The sequence below is a fragment of the Oncorhynchus mykiss genome, chromosome 16 (genome assembly GCF_013265735.2).
Source record: "Oncorhynchus mykiss isolate Arlee chromosome 16, USDA_OmykA_1.1, whole genome shotgun sequence".
NCBI classification, from domain to species: domain Eukaryota; kingdom Metazoa; phylum Chordata; class Actinopteri; order Salmoniformes; family Salmonidae; genus Oncorhynchus; species Oncorhynchus mykiss.
This window is the reverse complement of record NC_048580.1, coordinates 32,481,251-32,502,660: the sequence shown is the minus strand read 5'-3', so window position 1 is coordinate 32,502,660 and position 21,410 is coordinate 32,481,251. Positions and strand designations below refer to the sequence as shown.

Genomic DNA, 21,410 nt, shown 5'->3' with positions numbered 1-21,410 from the left:
TGCTAATGGGGATCCATAATAAATACAAATACAAAGTAGATTTACTCTGAGTCTGAGAAACCAGTCTATGTGTGGTATTGTCAAATGTGTTGGCTACTGGCTTTAAAGGAGAGAAGCAATGTCAACAAGGAGAGCAGCCAATAGGAAGTGCCCGAGGGCCTTGTTTGCTACCATATGTTTAAGTTAAGATTGGGGACAGGTGGGGGAGTACTCAAATAGACTGCATGCAGCCTCACTACAAAACACTTAGGATCAAGTCTTGTTTAACTTTTCAAAGAGGCCTGTTTTGGCCCTTTGGTTAGTACCTTGGTTTGTATGCTGCTTAGGTTAAGAGCTAAGTTGGTTTTGATTTTGACACACGCAAGTACACTACACACACACACACGTATACACAAACACGGCATATGCTCATACACAAACACGCATGTACACAAACACGCATGTATACAAACACGCATGTACACACACACACACACACACACACACACAAGCACCCACAGGTCTTTGGTTTCCAACAGTTATCAGAGTAGACAGAGACGGCATCCCGAGTGGTGCAGTGCTTGAGGCACTACAGATCCAGGTTCGATCCAGGGCTGTGTCGCAGCCGGCCGAGACCGGGAGACGTATGAGGCGACAAACAATTGGCCCAGCGTCATCCGAGTTAGGGGAGGGTTTGGCTGGCCGGGATGTCCTTGTCCCATCACGCTATAGTGACTCCTGTGGCGGGCAGGGCACATGCACACTGACACATCGACATGCGTACTGTGTTTCCTCCGACACATTGGTGTGGCTGGCTTCCGGGTTAAGAGAGTAGTGTGTCAAGAAGCAGTGTGGCTTGGCAGAGTCGTGTTTCGGAGGACGCATGGCTCTCAAGCTTCGCTACGGGAATTGCAGCGATGGGACAAGACTGTAACTACCAATTGGATATCACGAAATTGGGGATAAAAAAACTAGACAGGCATCTTCCCCCTGTTTTTTCCCCCTGTTTTTTAATTTGTCAGATGTTAAATGAACTACTAAACATTTGAAGCGTTTTAAGCCCATGTTTTTCCAGCGGTAATTTGCAAGAGGGGGCTCACTAACTGGACCAGGCAAAGGGTACCACCCTGTCTTATTCTTCCTAGTAAGTGTTTCCTTCCAAGGTGCACCAAGGAGCAAAGATATGCTAGACAGAATGTTAGCTACTCTAGTGAGTGCAAACAGTATCGTCAGTGGAGAAGAGAGAGAGTGTAGAGTGACACACACACACAGTTTTGGATTTTATTTTAGCTGCCGGTGATGGGCAGGAGTCGCAGGAGGTACGTTTTAAAATGAATTTGGTCAATCTATGTAGCCTATTGATTCCTACTTTATGAATAAATTATAATATAATGTAATGATTAATGTAATACTAGCCATCTAGCAATTTTATGAAGTTGGCTTTATCTAGCTAGATTGGTAGATTTGGAACCTATCTCATAACTAGCTACCAAGCCATTTCAGGCTATGAATGAAGTTAAAGTATCTTGTCTGACTATCTTAGCTGGCATGCCTGCTGGAAAGGTTGCTAAACTTTAGAGAATACTAAACTTGCTTTAATTCTTGGGTTATGATACTATATACCAGTGTGGCATTTGTACTAAACTCCTAATGTTACGGTGCGTGAATGAGGACCCAAAAGCGAATTAACTTAAACAGAGCTTCTTTAATTACCAAACATAGGTAGGCTCAGACGGACCGGCAGATTCCGACAGGACAAGACAAGGTTACAGCAAACATGACGACAGTCTGGTTCAGGCATGAAACACAACAAACAAGAATCCGACAAGGACAGGAGCAGAAACAGAGAGAGATATAGGGACCTAATCAGAGGGAAAAAGGGAACAGGTGGGAAAAGGGGTGACGAGGTGGTTAGGAGGAGACAAGGCACAGCTGGGGGAAAGAGGGGGAGAAAAGGTAACCTAACAACGACCAGCAGAGGGAGACAGGGTGAAGGGAAAGGACAGAGACAAGACACAACATGACAGTACATGACAGTACCCCCCCACTCACCGAGCGCCTCCTGGCGCACTCGAGGAGGAAACCTGGCGGCAACGGAGGAAATCATCGATCAGCGCACGGTCCAGCACGTCCCGAGAGGGAACCCAACTCCTCTCCTCAGGACCGTACCCCTCCCAATCAACGAGGTACTGGTGACCACGGCCCCGAGGACGCATGTCCAAAATTCTACGGACCCTGTAGATGGGTGCGCCCTCGACAAGGATGGGGGGGGGAGACGAGCGGGGGCGCGAAGGACGGGCTTGATGCAGGAGACATGGAAGACCGGGTGGACGCGACGAAGGTATCGCGGAAGAAGAAGTCGAACTGCGACAGGATTAATGACCCGAGAAATACGGAACGGACCAATGAACCGCGGGGTCAACTTGCGAGAAGCCGTCTTAAGGGGAAGGTTCTGAGTGGAGAGCCAAACTCTCTGACCGCAACAATATCTAGGACTCTTAGTTCTACGCTTATTAGCAGCCCTCACAGTCTGCGTCCTATAACGGCAAAGTGCAGACCTGACCCTCTTCCAGGTGCGCTCGCAACGTTGGACAAAAGCCTGAGCGGAGGGGACGCTGGACTCGGCGAACTGAGATGAGAACAGCGGAGGCTGGTACCCGAGGCTACTCTGAAAAGGAGATAGCCCGGTCGCAGACGAAGGAAGCGAGTTGTGGGCGTATTCTGCCCAGGGGAGCTGTTCTGACCAAGACGCAGGGTTGCGAAAAGAAAGACTGCGTAAGATGCGACCAATAGTCTGATTGGCCCGTTCTGCTTGACCGTTAGACTGGGGGTGAAAGCCGGAAGAGAGACTGACGGAAGCCCCAATCAAACGGCAAAACTCCCTCCAAAATTGAGACGTGAATTGCGGACCTCTGTCCGAAACGACGTCTGACGGAAGGCCATGAATTCTGAAAACATTCTCGATGATGATTTGTGCCGTCTCTTTAGCAGAAGGAAGCTTAGCAAGGGGAATGAAATGAGCCGCCTTAGAGAACCTATCGACAACCGTAAGAATAACAGTCTTCCCCGCTGACGAAGGCAGTCCGGTGACAAAATCTAAGGCGATGTGAGACCACGGTCGAGAGGGAATAGGAAGCGGCCTGAGACGGCCGGCAGGAGGAGAGTTACCGGACTTAGTCTGCGCGCAGACCGAACAAGCAGCCACGAAACGACGCGTGTCATGCTCCCGGGTGGGCCACCAAAAACGCTGGCGAATGGAAGCAAGCGTACCCCGAACGCGAGGGGGGCCGGCTAACTTGGCAGAGTGAGCCCACTGAAGAACGGCCAGACGAGTAGGAACGGGAACGAAAAGAAGGTTCCTAGGACAAGCGCGCGGCGACGGAGTGTGAGTGAGCGCTTGCTTTACCTGCCTCTCAATTCCCCAGACAGTCAACCCGACAACACGCCCCTCAGGGAGAATCCCCTCGGGGTCAGTGGAGGCTACTGAAGAACTGAAGAGACGAGACAAAGCATCAGGCTTGGTGTTCTTAGAGCCCGGACGATAAGAAATCACGAACTCGAAACGAGCGAAAAACAGCGCCCAACGCGCCTGACGCGCATTAAGTCGTTTGGCAGAACAGATGTACTCAAGGTTCCTATGGTCAGTCCAAACGACAAAAGGAACGGTCGCCCCCTCCAACCACTGTCGCCATTCGCCTAGGGCTAACCGGATGGCGAGCAGTTCGTGGTTACCCACATCATAGTTACGTTCCGACGGCGACAGGCGATGAGAAAAATACGCGCATGGGTGGACCTTGTCGTCAGAGAGGGAGCGCTGAGAAAGAATGGCTCCCACGCCCACCTCTGACGCGTCAACCTCGACAACGAACTGTCTAGAGACGTCAGGTGTAACAAGGATAGGAGCGGATGTAAAACGATTCTTGAGGAGATCAAAAGCTCCCTGGGCGGAAACGGACCACTTAAAGCACGTCTTGACAGAAGTAAGGGCTGTGAGTGGAGCTGCCACCTGACCGAAATTACGGATGAAACGACGATAGAAGTTCGCGAAGCCGAGAAAGCGCTGCAGCTCGACGCGTGACTTAGGGACGGGCCAATCAATGACAGCTTGGACCTTAGCGGGATCCATCTTAATGCCTTCAGCGGAAATAACAGAACCGAGAAATGTGACGGAGGAGGCATGAACAGTGCACTTCTCAGCCTTCACAAAAAGACAATTCTCTAAAAGGCGCTGGAGGACACGTCGAACGTGCTGAACATGAATCTGGAGTGACGGTGAAAAAATCAGGATATCGTCAAGGTAAACGAAAACAAAGATGTTCAGCATGTCTCTCAGGACATCATTGACTAATGCCTGAAAGACAGCTGGAGCGTTAGCGAGGCCGAAAGGAAGAACCCGGTATTCAAAGTGCCCTAACGGAGTGTTAAACGCCGTCTTCCACTCGTCCCCCTCCCTGATGCGCACGAGATGGTAAGCGTTACGAAGGTCCAACTTAGTGAAAAACCTGGCTCCCTGCAGGATCTCGAAGGCTGAAGACATAAGAGGAAGCGGATAACGATTCTTCACTGTTATGTCATTCAGCCCTCGATAATCTATGCAGGGGCGCAGAGACCCGTCCTTCTTCTTGACAAAAAAAAACTCCGCTCCGGCGGGAGAGGAGGAGGGGACTATGGTACCGGCGTCAAGAGCTACAGACAAATAATCTTCGAGAGCCTTACGTTCGGGAGCCGACAGAGAGTATAGTCTACCCCGGGGGGGGGGTGGTTCCCGGAAGGAGATCAATACTACAATCATACGACCGGTGTGGAGGAAGAGAGGTGGCCCTGGACCGACTGAACACCGTGCGCAGATCGTGATATTCCTCCGGCACCCCTGTCAAATCACCAGGCTCCTCCTGTGAAGAAGAGACAGAGGAAACAGGAGGGATAGCAGACATTAAACATTTCACATGACAAGAGACGTTCCAGGAGAGGATAGAATTACTAGACCAATTAATGGAAGGATTATGACAAACTAGCCAGGGATGGCCCAAAACAACAGGTGTAAAAGGTGAACGAAAAATTTAAAAAGAAATGGTTTCACTATGATTACCAGAAACAGTGAGGGTTAAAGGTAGCGTCTCACGCTGAATCCTGGGGAGAGGACTACCATCCAGGGCGAACAAGGCCGTGGGCTCCTTTAACTGTCTGAGAGGAATGTCATGTTCCCGAGCCCAGGTCTCGTCCATAAAACAGCCCTCCGCCCCAGAGTCTATTAAGGCACTGCAGGAAGCTGACGAACCGGTCCAGCGTAGATGGACCGACAAGGTAGTGCAGGATCTTGAAGGAGAGACAGGAGTAGTAGCGCTCACCAGTAGCCCTCCGCTTACTGATGAGCTCTGGCCTTTTACTGGACATGAAGTGACAAAATGACCAGCGGAACCGCAATAGAGACAGAGGCGGTTGGTGATTCTCCGTTCCCTCTCCTTAGTCGAGATGCGGATACCTCCCAGCTGCATGGGCTCAGCACCCGAGCCGGCAGAGGAAGATGGTAGTGATGCGGAGAGGGGGGCAACGGAGAACGCGAGCTCCTTTCCACGAGCTCGGTGACGAAGATCAACCCGTCGCTCAATGCGAATAGCGAGTTCAATCAAGGAATCCACGCTGGAAGGAACCTCCCGGGAGAGAATCTCATCCTTTACCTCTGCGCGGAGACCCTCCAGAAAACGAGCGAGCAAAGCCGGCTCGTTCCAGCCACTGGAGGCAGCAAGAGTGCGAAACTCAATAGAGTAGTCTGTTATGGATCGATTACCTTGACATAGGGAAGACAGGGCCCTGGAAGCCTCCTCCCCAAAAACAGATCGATCAAAAACCCGTATCATCTCCTCCTTAAAGTCCTGATACTGGTTAGTACACTCAGCCCTTGCCTCCCAGATTGCCGTGCCCCACTCACGAGCCCGTCCAATAAGGAGAGATATGACGTAGGCGACACGAGCAGTGCTCCTGGAGAAAGTGTAGGGCTGGAGAGAAAACACAATATCACACTGGGTGAGGAACGAGCGGCATTCAGTGGGCTCCCCAGAGTAACACGGCGGGTTATTGATTCTGGGCTCCGGAGATTCGAAAGCCCTGGAAGTGGCCGGTGGATCGAGGCGGAGATGGTGAACCTGTTCTGTGAGGTTGGAGACTTGGGTGGCCAGGGTCTCAACGGCATGTCGAGCAGCAGACAATTCCTGCTCGTGTCTGCCTAGCATCGCTCCCTGGATCCCGACGGCTGAGTGGAGAGGATCCGAAGTCGCTGGGTCCATTCTTGGTCGGATTCTTCTGTTACGGTGCGTGAATGAGGACCCAAAAGCGAATTAACTTAAACAGAGCTTCTTTAATTACCAAACATAGGTAGGCTCAGACGGACCGGCAGATTCCGACAGGACAAGACAAGGTTACAGCAAACATGACGACAGTCTGGTTCAGGCATGAAACACAACAAACAAGAATCCGACAAGGACAGGAGCAGAAACAGAGAGAGATATAGGGACCTAATCAGAGGGAAAAAGGGAACAGGTGGGAAAAGGGGTGACGAGGTGGTTAGGAGGAGACAAGGCACAGCTGGGGGAAAGAGGGGGAGAAAAGGTAACCTAACAACGACCAGCAGAGGGAGACAGGGTGAAGGGAAAGGACAGAGACAAGACACAACATGACAGTACATGACACCTAAGGCATAAAAGTTCTAAAGAATAAATGTGCATCATTCTTAGTTAAAATTACAATTGAACAGGTGAAGAGGTATGCTTAGATAACTATGCAGAAACTTATACATATCTTTGGCTCTAGATTGCAGGAAAAAGTAGTTTCAGGTATTTTGGGGCCCACTTTCTCTTGTGAATGGTGGTGGTTTCTGTTTACTTGATAGTTGTAGAGACTAGCAGGATCAGGTAGGTGTGTGCATGTATATTGCAGTTATTCCGCTGATTTAGGGCAATGCCTGAAAGATTTATATAAAACATGAGTGTCTGTGTGTGCGTGCATACGTGTGTTCATGAGTGTGAGAGTGTATGTGCATGCGTTAGGAGTTTGCAAAATTCTCTGTGTAGACCCTTGAAACCTATTTGTCTGTGTGCATGTGTGCGCAGTGCATGTGCATGTGTGTAGGTGTGTGTGGTGTGTGTGGTGTGCACATACCAGTGAGTGTGTATGAGTGTGAATGGCTCTCTTCCATTGGGCCCCCTGCAGGCAACACACTACTGGAAGTCTACACTACAGCCTCATTGTGGTGAGGCAGGAAAGACAAAGAGAGGCGCACAGAACACGGAAAATCACTACCATTTACATTTAATGATACCTACGTGGATTGGTTTTACTCTGATTCTTACTGGTTTTACAGTCATGTATATCCACGAATAAGGAATAGATTCAGAAATAAGTTGACCATTATATTGATAAACTAAGTGAGACTACTATTGCAAGTACAATAACCTTGTTATGGGCTACAGTATGTCTGGGAATGATGTATCCTGAATAATAATGTGTAAAAAAATATTCTGATGCTGGATCCCAATGCGCTGACTCAACAAATACACAAACACATGGCAAATTCCGTTGGATACTGAATACAGCAGACAGTAGTAAAGCGTTAGCTTTCACAGACAGCAAGTGTACATTACTGTGTCAACGGCAATTGCGTGTGTGTGTGATTTGGTTTTACTATCCTTGTGGGGACCAGATGTCCTCACAAGGATAGTAAAACAAGGACAATTCTGACAAGTGGGGACATTTTGCCGGTCCCCATAAGGAGAAGGGCTATTTTAGGCTTAGGGGTTAGGTTTATGGTCACAATTAGGGTTGGGGGGGGGGTGAGAGAGAGATGTGTCATATCTGCCATAAGAGGACAGAGACATGAACTGGGTGTGTCGGGAAAATAAACCATGAGTAAGAATAAGTAGCTATGATCCATTGTGTGTGTGCATATAGAGAGGTAACCCAGGTAACACTGTAATTGATACCTCTCTCTCTCATAAGGTTTGTGAATACAGGCCTAGGAGTTCCACTGCAATGCGAGTGTTTTGCTCTCCATGGTGCTGAAATCCCCAATGCTGCCATGTAAACATACAGAATGCCCACCATCCATACAATAGTGGTATACACCTCTCTCTCTTCTCTCTCTCCCTCTCTCTCACACACATACACAAATGACATGCATCCTACCACACACTCAAAACAGTCCGGCGAGACAATGAATAGATCAATTAATTTCCCTTACAACCAAATTCCTTCTATCACTGTCATCTAATACAGCTATGTATTTAATTTACCATCTCTAGAGAGGGCCTGTGAGGATTGTTGTGTTTAATACTGCTCTACTGTAAGTGCTTATCAAGCTAACAGTTACTCTGAAAGGGCTTCCTCTACTCTCACTCGGTAATGATTCGATGATGGCACCCATTGAGTGGCTGGGAAGACTAGCTCTTCTACCTCGTCCGCCTTGGGCTCATTGTTCTTTTTCAGTCCACCCCTCCCCCCTCCTTCTCTCCTTCTTTCTATTCCCTTGTGTTCCCAGCCCAGACCGTGTTTATTTGAGTAAGGGACTGGGAATTCCCTCTCCCTTGATCATCTATCTCTGACAGAATCGGCCACATCGTCAGAGTGGGAAACCCAGACTGTAGATGGTGGGGAGAATCCTAACTTCCACTTAAGTCGAATTTTCACTAAGTAACGCATCAATTTCAATGGGATACTATAAGTGAACATTTGACTAAAGTGGGAGTTAGGATTGGCTGTAATACCAGCCAAAACAAAGGGTGAGTGGGGCCCCTTAGTCTACAATGATTATGTTCCTTGCTCCCCTTGATTAGAAAGGACTGGATAGTTGAAAGCAACCACCTACCCAGCTGGATAGTGGGATTTAATTGTATCATATGGCTTTCACTAAACCAAGGTTTTTGTTTCTGATTGGAAAATTACTAACGAAAGGATACAAGGGAAAACACAATAGAAGGATACCAGAGCATGGTATTGGTATGTAGCCTCAAAAAAGGTGAGACGTTGTTGATTGATGTTGATGAATACAGAAACTATCCAAAAGAGCTCAGGTAACTTTTACAACAAGTGTATTTACAGCAGATTCACACAGTCTATCCCTGTAATGTTGGCCAGATAGCAGGCAGGCCCAGGAGGGCAATACTACAGTATCTCTCTGGCTTTTCACACAGGCAGAGGCTGTCTCGTCCTCTGTTGTACAAGGGCCAAAACTAGAGCTTTCCTCTTATTGCTCTACTCTAGTGTAGCTTGGCCTCCTAAATTCCTGTTTTTAGCTCCATTATTTTCTCCCTTAACATTGAGGCCTATGCTTTGCTTGGGTCCTAGTTCCAGCACGGTCTCAAAGGGCTGTCTGCTGACTGCTTTCCCACTCAGTCTGATTCCATCTGTGATTTTTTGGTGTTGCACAAGCTCAGGCAGGCGTGCCCGTTCTCCAACACATCAACACACACACATGCTCGTAAGTACATGTATGCGTATAGACACATGCACGCATCCACGTGTGCACGCACGCACATACACACCACACAGTTCACACATTGACTACCTCAGGGAATAAGCATAACCATGAGGCTTGTTGCTGTTGTGTTCCATTTTCATTTGTGGGGAAATACAGCGACCCCACAGTGAGCAGTGCTCGACAAGGCATACACTAACAGTTTGTCCCGCAATAAACAGGTGGCCTTAACTGGCATCCCAATCTTGGCAGGCTGAGATGAATGAGTCGTGAGCTGACAGCGTTGTGAATTACAGCTCTAGTTCCATAATAGAAATGGGTTTAAAGGGCTAGTTCACCCAAAGTCCATTATTGATGACCCAACAATCGTTATACAGTATCTAAATGAGGTGGGAAGAGATGCTCGGAGAAGGGCCTCCCTCCCACCCTGTAGTGGACGTGATCTTTTTAGCAGCCAGTTAGCAACGAAGTGATGACTCATAGCCTGCCAGCTTGGTCTCATGATATAACATAGTAAACGTAAATCCGGGACACTCAAATTAGTATGATATGTTACATTCGCTATGGTTACATCAGACAGAAGGTAAGGCCTCCCGAGTGGCGCAGTGGTCGAAGGCAGTGCATCGCAGTGCTAGCTGTGCCACTAGAGATTCTGGGTTTGAGTCCAGGCTCTGTCGCAGCCGGCCGCGACCGGGAGACCCATGGGGCGGCGCACAATTGGTCCAGCGTTGTCCGGGTTAGGGGAGGGTTTGGCCAGCAGGGATGTCCTTGTCCCATCACGCACTAGCCACTCCTGCGCAGTGCACACTGACACGGTCGCCAGGTGCACGGTGTTTCCTCCACCACATTGGTGCGGCTGGCATCCAAGTTAAGTGGGCACTGTGTCAAAAAGCAGTGCGGTTTGGTTGGGTTGTGTTTCGGAGGAAGCACGGCTCTCGACCTTCGCCTCTCCCAACTGTACGGGAGTTGCAGTGATGAGACAAGACTGTAACTACCAATTGGGGAGAAAAAGGGGTAAAATAAAATAATAATACATCTGACAGAAGGTTACTTAGACAAAAACTAAAGTAGGGTGGTTGGTCGGGTGGATGGGTAGGTGTACAACGTGAATGGCTAGCAACCCAAAGGTTGCGTTTTCAAATGTCATTATGGACAACTTTAGCATTTGAGCTAATTAGCAACTTTGCAAATACTTACTACTTTGAGTTATTTTGCAACTACTTAGAATGTTAGCTAACACTTCCCCTAACCTTAACCCCTTAACCCTAACCCTAACTTTATCTCCTAACCCCTAGCCTAGCTAACATTTGCCACCTAGTTAAGGTTAGCCACAACAAATTGGAATTTGTAACATATCATATGGAATGGATGCTGGACATCCACAAATGAATACATAGTACCATACAAAACGTAGCCCATCATACTATTTGGCGTGTCACAGATTTACATTTACTATGTTATGTCTACCCGAGTCCAAGTTGATCCTGCTTCTGACTCGTTAATTACCCTGACATTGCATGCAGCGAGAGTGTGGGACGCCCAGCAGATCTAGGTGCAGAGGTAGGCTTCAAGACCAGGGTTACTGTGACACACTGAAGCAGCAGGTGAGATAGACAGCCAGAGAGAGAGAGAGAAGGAATGAGTGAAAAATGTAGATGTGGGGAGGTGGTCAGAGAGAAATTTAAACTGAGGGGCTGGAAACTTGAAGTGTGAATATCTGTTTAAATGTGGTTTACAGATCAGATATAAATAGTAAAACATGTAAAATAGTAAATACAGACTCACAGCTAGAGCAAGAACAAACACAGAAACCCAAGTAGGCCTTCGATCAAGCCTGAAATGAACTAGTTGCATGTGAGGTGAGATGGTATGAATGATACTGACAGAAAACAGTGGTAGGCCTATCACCTCATGTCACCAATACTGTGTAAAATGCAGTGCTTTCAGAAAGTATTCGTAACCCTTGACTTATTCCACATTTTGTTGTGTTACAGCCTGAATTCAAACCATAACTGTTTTCTCACCCATCTACACATAATACCCCATAATGACAAAGTGAAAACATGTTTTTAGAAAATGTTGCACATTTATTGAAAATTAAATGCGGAAATATTCAATTTACATAAGTATTCACAGCCATTTATTATGACACTCCAAATTGAGCTCAGGTGCACCCAATTTCCTTTAATCAGCCTTTCTGATTGGAGTCCACCTGTGGCCAATTCAATTGTTTGGACATGATTTATAAAGAAACACACCTGTCTATATAAGGTCCTACAGTTGACAGTGCATGTCAGAGCAGAAACTATACCATTAAGTTCAAGGAACTGTCTGTACAATTGTAATGAGGCATATATCTGTGGAAGGGTATAAAACAATTTCTACAGTGTTGAAAGTTTCCAAGAGCAGTGGTCTCCATCATTGGGAAATGGTAAAAATATAGAAACTAAAAAACTACACAGACTCTGCCTAGAGCTGGCCGTCCGACCAAATTGAGCAACTGCGCAAGAAGGACCTTGGTCAGGGAGGTGTCCAAGAACCCAATGACCATTCTGACAGAACAACAGAGTTCCTTGACTGAGATGGAAGAACCTGCCAGAAGTACAACGGTCTCTACAGCACTTCACCAATCTGGGATTTTTGGGAGAGCGGCCAGACGGAAGCCACTCCTGGGAAAAAAAGCACATGACAGCACATCTGAACTTTGCAAAAAGGCAAGTGAAAGACTTTAAGATCATAAGGCAAAAGATTATGTTGTCTAATGATGCAAAAAATGTAACTCTTTGATCTGGATGCAAAGTATATATCTGTAGAAAACCAGGCAGGAACTAGGAGACTGGTAAAGATAGAGGGAACAATGAATGGAGCCAAATACAGGGAAATCCTTGTTGAGAACCTGCTTCAGAGTGCAAACAACCTTAGCCTGGGGGGAAGATTTATGTTCCAACAGGACAATGACCCCAAGCATATAGCCAAAGCAATGCTGGAATGGCTTCAGAACAAGAATGTGAAAGTCCTTGAGGCTGCTGATTATCCCGCACACCTGCCACCATTGTCTCGCGCACCTGCGCCTCATGACAATCACCTGGACTCCATCACCTCCATCATTATCTTCCCTATATCTGTCACTCCCATTGGTTCTTTCCTCAGGTGTTATTGACTCTGTTTTCATCTCGGTGCATTTGTGTTTCATGTTCATTGTTTATTTTATTTATTAAAACACTCACTCCCTAAACTTGCTTCCCGACTCTCAGCGCACTCGTTACACCCAGCCAAAGCCCAGACTTGAATCCCATTGAAAATCTGTGGAATGACTTGAAGATTGCTGTTCCCCATCTAACATAACAGAGCTTGAGAAAATCTACAAAGAATAATGGGAGAAAATCCCCAAAAATCCAGATGTGCAAAGCTAATACAGACGTACCCATGATGACTCAAAGCTAATACAGACGTACCCACGATAACTCAAAGCTAATATAGACGTACCCATGATGACTCAAAGCTAATACAGACATACCCATGATGACTCAAAGCTGTAATTGCCACCAAAAGTGCTTCTACAAAGTATTGACTCAAGGGTGTGAATACCTAGGATAAATGAGATAGTTCTGTATTTCATTTGCAATACATTTGGAAAAATGTCTAAACATGTTTTCACTTTGTCATTTTGGGGTATTGTGTGTAGATGGTTTAGAAAGAAATCTATATAATCCATTTTGTATTTATTGCTGCAACACAAGTCAAGGGGTATGAATACTTTCTGAAGTCACTGTGTATGTATAAATACACTAAACACAAATATAAAAGCAACATGTAAAGTTTTGGTCGACATGTTTCATGAGCTGAAATAAAAGATCCCAGACATTTTCCACACTCACAAGAAGCTTATTTCTCTCACATTTTGTGCACACATTTGTTTACCCTGATAGTGACCATTTCTCCTTTGCCAAGATAATACATCCTGACCTGACAGGTGTGGCATATCAAGAAGCTGATCATTACACATGTGCACCTTGTGCTGGGGACAATAAAAGGCCACTCTAAAATGTGCAATTTTGTCACACAACTTTTGTCATGGCAACTTCGCACAGCCATTGAAGAGGAATGGGACAACATTCCACAGGCCCCAATCAATGGCCTCTTGGTCACCTCCCTTTCCCAGATCTGTGCCTCGACACAGTCCTGTCTCTGAGCTCTACCGACAATTTCTTTGACCTCATGGCTTGGTTTTTGCTCTGACATGCACTGTCAATAGGGCTGTGGAGGTCAAGAAATTTTGTGAGCCGGTGATTGTCAAGCAAATAACTGTCGGTGTCACGGTAATTGACCGTTACCCACCAAACACATTTATCATCTCCTGGCTTCCACATATAGCCTACAAGCCACTGATGCAGACCTTTGGAACATCTACATTTTAAAAGTCTAATAAATCCATGTAATACAGCCTATACCTTCACAATAAATCCATTATTTACTTTAGACAGGTCTAAAGAAGCATGATATGAAGAAAATGTAGCCTATAACAGAATAGTACACTGAGTTGTCCTTATGTTAGGTCCTGATCTGGCTATGCCAAATGGCTGTGGGCTAAACTAGTTAATTTATCAGACAAGATTTGCTTGGAATTGTGTGGCATTATTTGATATTATTTTATAGTATGAAGTATACGGTTGAACAAAGCTGAATAAAATATAAGCATTTTCTCCAAATGATTTAAGAGTACATGCGGGCGGCTATTCTGTGTTGAGGGGTTAACAAAGAAATAGGTACTCCTATATGCTTATTGTAACTTTAGGTTTTCTACAAAACGTTGGGCTATATGTTTTGACGTAATATATTGTATGATACAACTCTAAAGATGATTTGAAAAAAGTTGCTTGAAAGGCATGAGCCCTGCTTTGTATTTTTTGCGCAGGCTGTACACACTTCATTAGTCTCTCATTCACAATTTGACAATCACTTGATAATGACTCAAATTTCACAGTGGCATCCCCTTTGTGGCTGTAATGCACCCTAAAAAATCCATGCCTTTTGTGGCCAGTGGCTGCATTGTGCCTTTCTCCCGGAGTGCTGCGTACTCCTAAGCACCTCTCACTCACATGGCTCTCCATCACGTGATCGGGTCTTTCTTACAGGCTACAAGTGAAGAAAGACACATTGTGGACACAACTGCGTGTGTCCTTATCCAATTCCGAGGTGCATATCCATTATAAAGATATTGGAAGAACTGTCCACATTTACTTTTCGTCAGCCAACAAGATGAGTAGGCCTAACGAACAGCAAAAGCACTAGCCTATGTCAATTTACTGTCCCACATAGTAGAAAAGTCAACCTATTCTATTCTGTGTGAGAAATAAATATTCCAAACATATTCTGGGACAGTTGTGGGAGGCAATAGATCTTAAATTAATATAACCACTAGCAAAAAAAAAAATTTGGCTGGCGCAACAGATCAGAACGTTTAGCTTAAAATGTTAATAACTATCAGGCGGTTTCTTCACATTATAAGCGCAATATAAGCGCCAATGTTCCATTAGTGGGAAAACACTATTAGCAATTTCGTATGCTGGGCATCATTCACAAGTGATAAAATTTTATTCACAAGTGATGGGATCCATTTCTTTTTTTGTAGAGGCCATCACTCTGTTTTCTCCCGCAATTGCATAGCCTATAGAAATGTTGCGCAACATGAGATCATGGGCTCTCATGAAGTGTTTTAGTTTCTCAAATACATTTGCATTTATGTCAGAGTGATTAGAGGGACAATGGAGTGCTGAGAACCAGGCAGTTAGCACGTTTGGTAGGCTACTAAACAGCAGCATCAGAGCTTGGAGAAGTCTAATTACCGTGACTAAACTGTCACATGGAATCTGACTGCCTTCATGACTCGTGACCGCCGGTGTGGCGGTAATACGGTCACCGCAATAGCCCTAACTGTCGACTGTGGGACCTTATATAGACAGGTGTGTGCCTTTCCAAATCATGTCCAATCAATTGAATTTACCACAGGTGGACTCCAATCAAGTTGTAGAAACATTTCAAGGATGATCAACGGAAACAGGATGCACCTGAGGTCAATTTCTAGTCTCATAGCAAACGGTCTGAATACTTATGTAAATAAGGTATTTCTGTTTTTTTTATTTTTCATACATTTGCAAACATTTCTAAAAACCTGTTTTTTCTTTGTCATTATTGATGACAAAGATATGCTCAGCATGTGGTGGAAACATGGAAATGACCTGAATGAAGCTAATCCATGACAGTATTTCAAGTGCCACAGATGACTGGGGTTATTGACAAATGCCTATAAGTCTCAAGCCAGTTACTCAGGACGATAGTAATTGAAAGCACCTTCAAGCGCAGTTGAAAAGACAGACGTGCTAGGCTTCTAGCGTTGCTGTAACTTCCAGTCCATTGTCTGCATGACTTGACTGACAGCACTGAGCACATCATGACTACTTCTAGTTTACTACTCCTGACGACAGGTCCAGGCTGGTGTCAGGATTCCTTTCCAACTGAAAGACATTTTCTCACTGCTGATGTCCCATCTTGTCCAGTGAGGTCCTCACCATGCGCCTCAGATCTGAGGCATTTTCCTAATGCCACTTCCTACTGATACCAGCTTTTCTGCTAAAAGAGCAGTAGGAGTGCTGATTTAGGATCGGTTTTGTCTTTTAGATCACAACGAATAGGATTACATGGACAGGGTGGACCTGATCTTAGATCAGCACTCTTACTCTGAGACTCTTGATACATACGGCCCTGTGTCTCCTTTCTTTGGTGCCCTGGTGCTCAGGAGCAGGAGGCAGAGAAGAGGTGCATGAAGTGTGAACTCAGTCAGGTCAGGGAAGAGGAGGCACATAGGCAGCTCTATGAACAGTATACCTTGGTTGTATTCATTAGGGCACATTGTACCAAAATGTTGTGCAACGGAAACCGAAATAAAAATAGTGTTTCTTATTGGACAGCTTCAGATAGTACCTCCCTGTTTATGACAATGTTCTTACGTTTAGTAAATACGACCCAATTCTGTCCATCTCGTGGAACAAAGCCTTCGAGCCTTCGAAGATGAAGTAAATCTTTGCTTGTGTCATTTTTTTAGGGCTTCACCTTTTTTTTAATCAAGAATAAGTCCACTACTGGAAGTTTTTCCTGCAAGGGTAGGCTTTTTGTGGATTCCTATCTTTGTTGTTGAGCATCCTCCTCCTACTGTCATTTGTTGGCTGAATCAATCAATCACATTTATTTATAAAGCCCTTTTTACATCAGCCGATGTCATAAAGTGCTATACAGAAACCCAGCCTAAAACCCCAAACAGCAAGCAATGCAGATGTTGAACCACAGTGGCTAGGAAAAACTCCCTAGAAAAGCAGGAATCTAGGAAGAAACCTAGAGAGGAGGCTCTGGCTCTGAGGGGTGGCCAGTCCTCTTCTGGCTATGCCGGGTGAAGATTATGACAGTACATGGCCAAGATGTTAAAATGCTGAGGTCTACCTTAACTTGCTTAATGAGCATTTGAGCAGATTTGTATGGTGTGTGTGGGGTGGTGTGTGCGCGTGCATGTGTTTGTGTAAATAGTTTTATGGTATCACTTTATTTGGATGGTCCACAGTAGAGAGTTTGTAGATGTTTATCTAACTGTACTATTCTGAAGTCTTGCATATTGTCAAGGCTTCTGATAAACTTCCCTTGTCTACATTCAGAGTTAAGGGGAGGGTTATGATGCTTGAGCGTAACTCAAACCTTTTACATCAGCAATCAAAATGCTCTTCTTTATAATAAAGAACGCTTGGCTAATTGAGCATGTACACAAAATAATCTGAGTCACAACAGTTTAAAATATCATGATGGGGTAAGACTATAAATGTGCTTGAAAAAGTCCTTGAAAATCTTTGAATTTGACTTGCCAATGTCTGTATGAACCCTGTATATGCTACTTGCTCAACCCACAAATGAAAGATAAAATCATCTGCTATTGTCAGTATTTTTTTAATTCGGGCCAATGGCTTTCAGTTGAACCTGGCCCGGACTGCTGACAAATTTACCTGAATGTCGAACCCTGTGTGTGCAGTGTGTGTAGCCATTAGCCAAGTTAATGATAGCCTAAACATCTGCCGGTAGATGGAAAGGCAAATAAAAGGGAACTACAAAGTAGCCTATGCCTACCTGGCAGAATCATGATTATTTGCATCAATGGTCATTGCACCAGTGGTCATTTGTTTTGAAAACTCCCATCACAACTGCGCGACACTGCTAGCCAAACACAACTTACGCTGGTGCTTACCTGAGTTAAAGGCCAACTACAGAAAAAAATCTACATTTTCTGATTTTTCACAGACCCCAAGAATTGTCCCCAGATGTGGTTTAAGCATTGTTGAGGACTTAGAACATCCAATGTTGCTTATTTCAAATATGGCTAGTCATTCGTAGCCTTGTTCTGTATGGAATATTTTGGGACACAGGCCAGGTCATTATAAATTATTTAAAAAAATTGGTGCGACCAAATCATTTGCTGGTGCCACTAACTGAAAAAGTTAGTGTATTACCGCGCATTACAGCGTCAAACATAGGTTTGTTCACAACAATGGCTAGTATTACATACACATTCCAACTGGAATATAAGACCCTGCAGTGTTTTCCCTAAAGGTCTTTAAGCAGGGTGCAACCCCCCCCCCCCCCCCCCCCCCCCCCCCCCAAAGTAACATCCTGTCCTGGCAACAACACCTCAGACTAATATTTCATATAACCCATAGTACTTTAAATACAAATCAGCCCTTGAAATAATACAAACTTAGTGGTAAAGTGCATTGCCCCAACAAGGATGGAGGGTAAAATTGCCTTGAACGTTCTACAACTAATATACTCTCTCTCTCTCTCTCTCTCTCTCTCTCTCTCTCTCTCTCTCTCTATCTCTATCTCTATCTCTATCTCTATCTCTATCTCTATCTCTATCTCTCTCTCTCTCTCTCTCTCTCTCTCTCTCTCTCTCTCTCTCTCTCTCTCTCTCTCTCTCTCTCTCTCTCTCTCTCTCTCTCTCTCTCTCTCTCTCTCTCTCTCTCTCTCTCCCTCCCTCTCTCTGCAGCTGCAAAGGCCACTGTGTAAAAGGCTTAGTAATCCTTTGGCAAAGACTGTGAGCCGCGACGCTCACACAGTGATGATACACTGAGGACGGACAATGTGTACTTTGGGTCACCAGACACCGCTATTGCTCTCTTGAATGCCACAGAACTGTATTTACGGTATTGTCCATTAGCAGTGCCCTGTGAATGGGTGCAGGCTACATGTGTAGGCACATTCAAGTATAAGACACGGTTATCATAGCCACTGCTTCAATGCTTCAGGACAATAACCTAAAACACAAGGGCCAAATCTACACTGGAGTTGCTTACCAACGTTCATGAGTGGTTGAGTTACAGTTTTTGACTTAAATCTACTTAAAAATCTATGGCAAGACCTGAAAATGGTTATCTAGCAATGATCAACAACCAATTTGACAGAGCTTGAAGAATTGTGAAAAATTGGGGCAAATGTTGCACAATCCAGGTGTGAAAAGCTCTTAGAGACTTACCCAGAAAGACTCACAACTGTAATCACTGCCAAAGGCGCTTCTACAAAATATTGACTCAGGGGTGTGAATACTTATGTAAATTAGATATTTCTGTAATTCATTTTCAATAAATTTGCAAACATTTAAAATAACATGTTTTCACTTTGTCATTATGTGTAGATGAATGGGGAAAATAATCACTTTAACCCATTTTTAATTCAGGCTAACAACTAAATTTGGAATAGGTCAAGGAGAATGAATACTTTCTGAAGGCACTGTAGCGGTCTTTTTTTTTTTTCCTTTATTTAACTCAGCAAGTCAGTTAAGAACAAATTCTTATTTACAATGACGGCCTAGGAACAGTGGGTTAACTGCCTGTTCAGGGGCAGAACGACAGATTTGTACCTTGTCAGTTACTGTCCCAACGCTCTAACCACTAGGCTACCTGTTAACTTGTACTTTTGTGTGTGTGTGTGTGTGTGTGTGTGTGTGTGTGTGTGTGTGTGTGTGTGTGTGCGTGCGTGTGTTAGAAAGGGAGAGGGAACAGTAAAAGGTCAAGAACCTGCTCAATTTAGCCATGAATATGCCATAAACATACTGTCTTCCTAAACTGATACAGCCTGGCACCAACACTTATTAGCTGTCAAATAAAATACTTTATTAAACTGTTTAAATTATATATTATAACAAAATGCCACTTGAGAATAAAAATGCTTGGTTGGTAAATAACATGCTTCTAGGCAGGGAGGGCCTGTTTATTTATGAAGCGTAAGATCACCCATATAAGTGAGAACAGCTGAGAGGTAGGCTGAGAGGTCGGTTAACTTAAAGGGGAATAGCCTATGATTGCTCTAGGTGCTCTGTGCACACCTGCATGGTCCACACCATAGGGAATTGATGTTTTTCTATATGTAGGGCAGCACTGACGTCGAAGTCTTTGATCCTATACATCACGTGGAACGCTGGGTCATTGATCATAGGACTGTTTGATCAGCTCAACCTCAACATGGGATCCAATTGATGCTGCCAAGCGCAGTGGCCGAGTCGGGATAGGCAAGGGTCCATTGAATGAAGGTCCAATATATGCTACCACCGAAACCGAGGCTTATGCAGAACGAAATTGCTCAAATAATCATTATAAATGTGTCTGCTCAATGTCAGTATCTGTGCGCTCAATGTAACATTGAATCCTAATATAACCTAGCGACGCAAAAATGTGTCTAGACATTTCGCCTAAAATGATGGACCACACAATGAGCTTTCTTCACTGTAGCCTATGTCATCTTTGCGTCCAATCTTATTGGGCCTATATATATATACATGTATTTAAATTGATGCAATGATGTCTGAAATATTATGGGTTTGTGTACAATAGGCTTTGCATTATAGGCTCAAGTTAATTTATAATCTTCACATTTACGGCAAAACCACATAGCATTTCACGAGCAAACAGTTTATTTTGGGAGAGCATCCATTCATTTAACTGGAACTGGAGGAAAATGGCAAACGCGTCATGATATTTTCCTACCAATTGTCTGCGAATCTTTTTTTTATTGTGTTTTCTGTCAAATGGAAGCGTGGAGTGCTTATTATTCTGATATGGTCCTCAAATCCCATTTAGCAATTGAGGATGGCTTTAGGAGACTATTGTAGCCTATCGCTAAAACGATGAAAATAATAAAACGCCAATACATTAGTCTATAACGCTTGAATATCAAGACAAAAAAAAACATGTATCTTACCTGTGCTGTGCACTAGATCGATGCCGGACTCTGTGAGTAGGTTTGGGTCACTTTGAGATCTGCCTCTATGCAGAAGACAGACATCTATTCCATTTCCATCGGATGTAGCCATTGGGGATAGAGCACATGAATACTGAATCAAATATTCAAAACCCTACCAGAGGCAGGCAAGGTCAGAAGTAAGCAGCAGTAGTGCAGATATAATTCGTTCTGACAACAGCCGCTTTGAGCATCTAATGGGGAGCCATGGGTGCTGAGCAGAAATTCCTAGTATGTTGGAGCCACTGAAGTATAATAAGAACGGTTGAAGCGCGCGTGTGTGTCTGTGCGCGCTCGTGTGGGCGTGGGAGGGGTGATACGGATGTGCCGGTCTATATGTCACTACGGCCTGATTGTTCCTCGCAACATTGTAGCCAGCGACACAAATTTAGGCCAGGCCGCCTACTTACACAATCTGAATGTATTAATTTAGCCTATTGATTTATGATGCTGGTTTGGTCTATCTGGATGGTGATGGGGTTGTATAGAGCAGAACATCAACACGTGGTGAAATTGGTTCATTGAATAAATCTCAGGACTAACGTTATTAGTTTTGAATTGTTTAAAAAAAATACTGCAATGTATCCCAATATTTCAATGTAATGCATTTAATGAATGGTATTGAAGGGATTTAGAG

General features: G+C 44.8%; 1 protein-coding gene across 3 annotated transcripts in view; it reads right to left on the bottom strand.

The window, feature by feature from the left end:
- The window catches only part of phactr3a (phosphatase and actin regulator 3a), a 60,230-nt gene extending 39,191 nt beyond the window's left edge, over window positions 1–21,039 (bottom strand). For 2 of the 3 annotated variants that reach the window (XM_021565620.2, XM_036946728.1), the window contains exon 1: window positions 20,735–21,039. In XM_021565620.2, coding sequence (XP_021421295.2) covers window positions 20,735–20,846 — 112 coding nt within the window. In that variant the 5' untranslated portion in view covers window positions 20,847–21,039. The remainder of the gene's footprint in view (window positions 1–20,734) is intronic. The other variant, XM_021565619.2, reaches the window with a different exon arrangement.
- Between the last annotated feature and the right edge of the window lie 371 nt (window positions 21,040–21,410).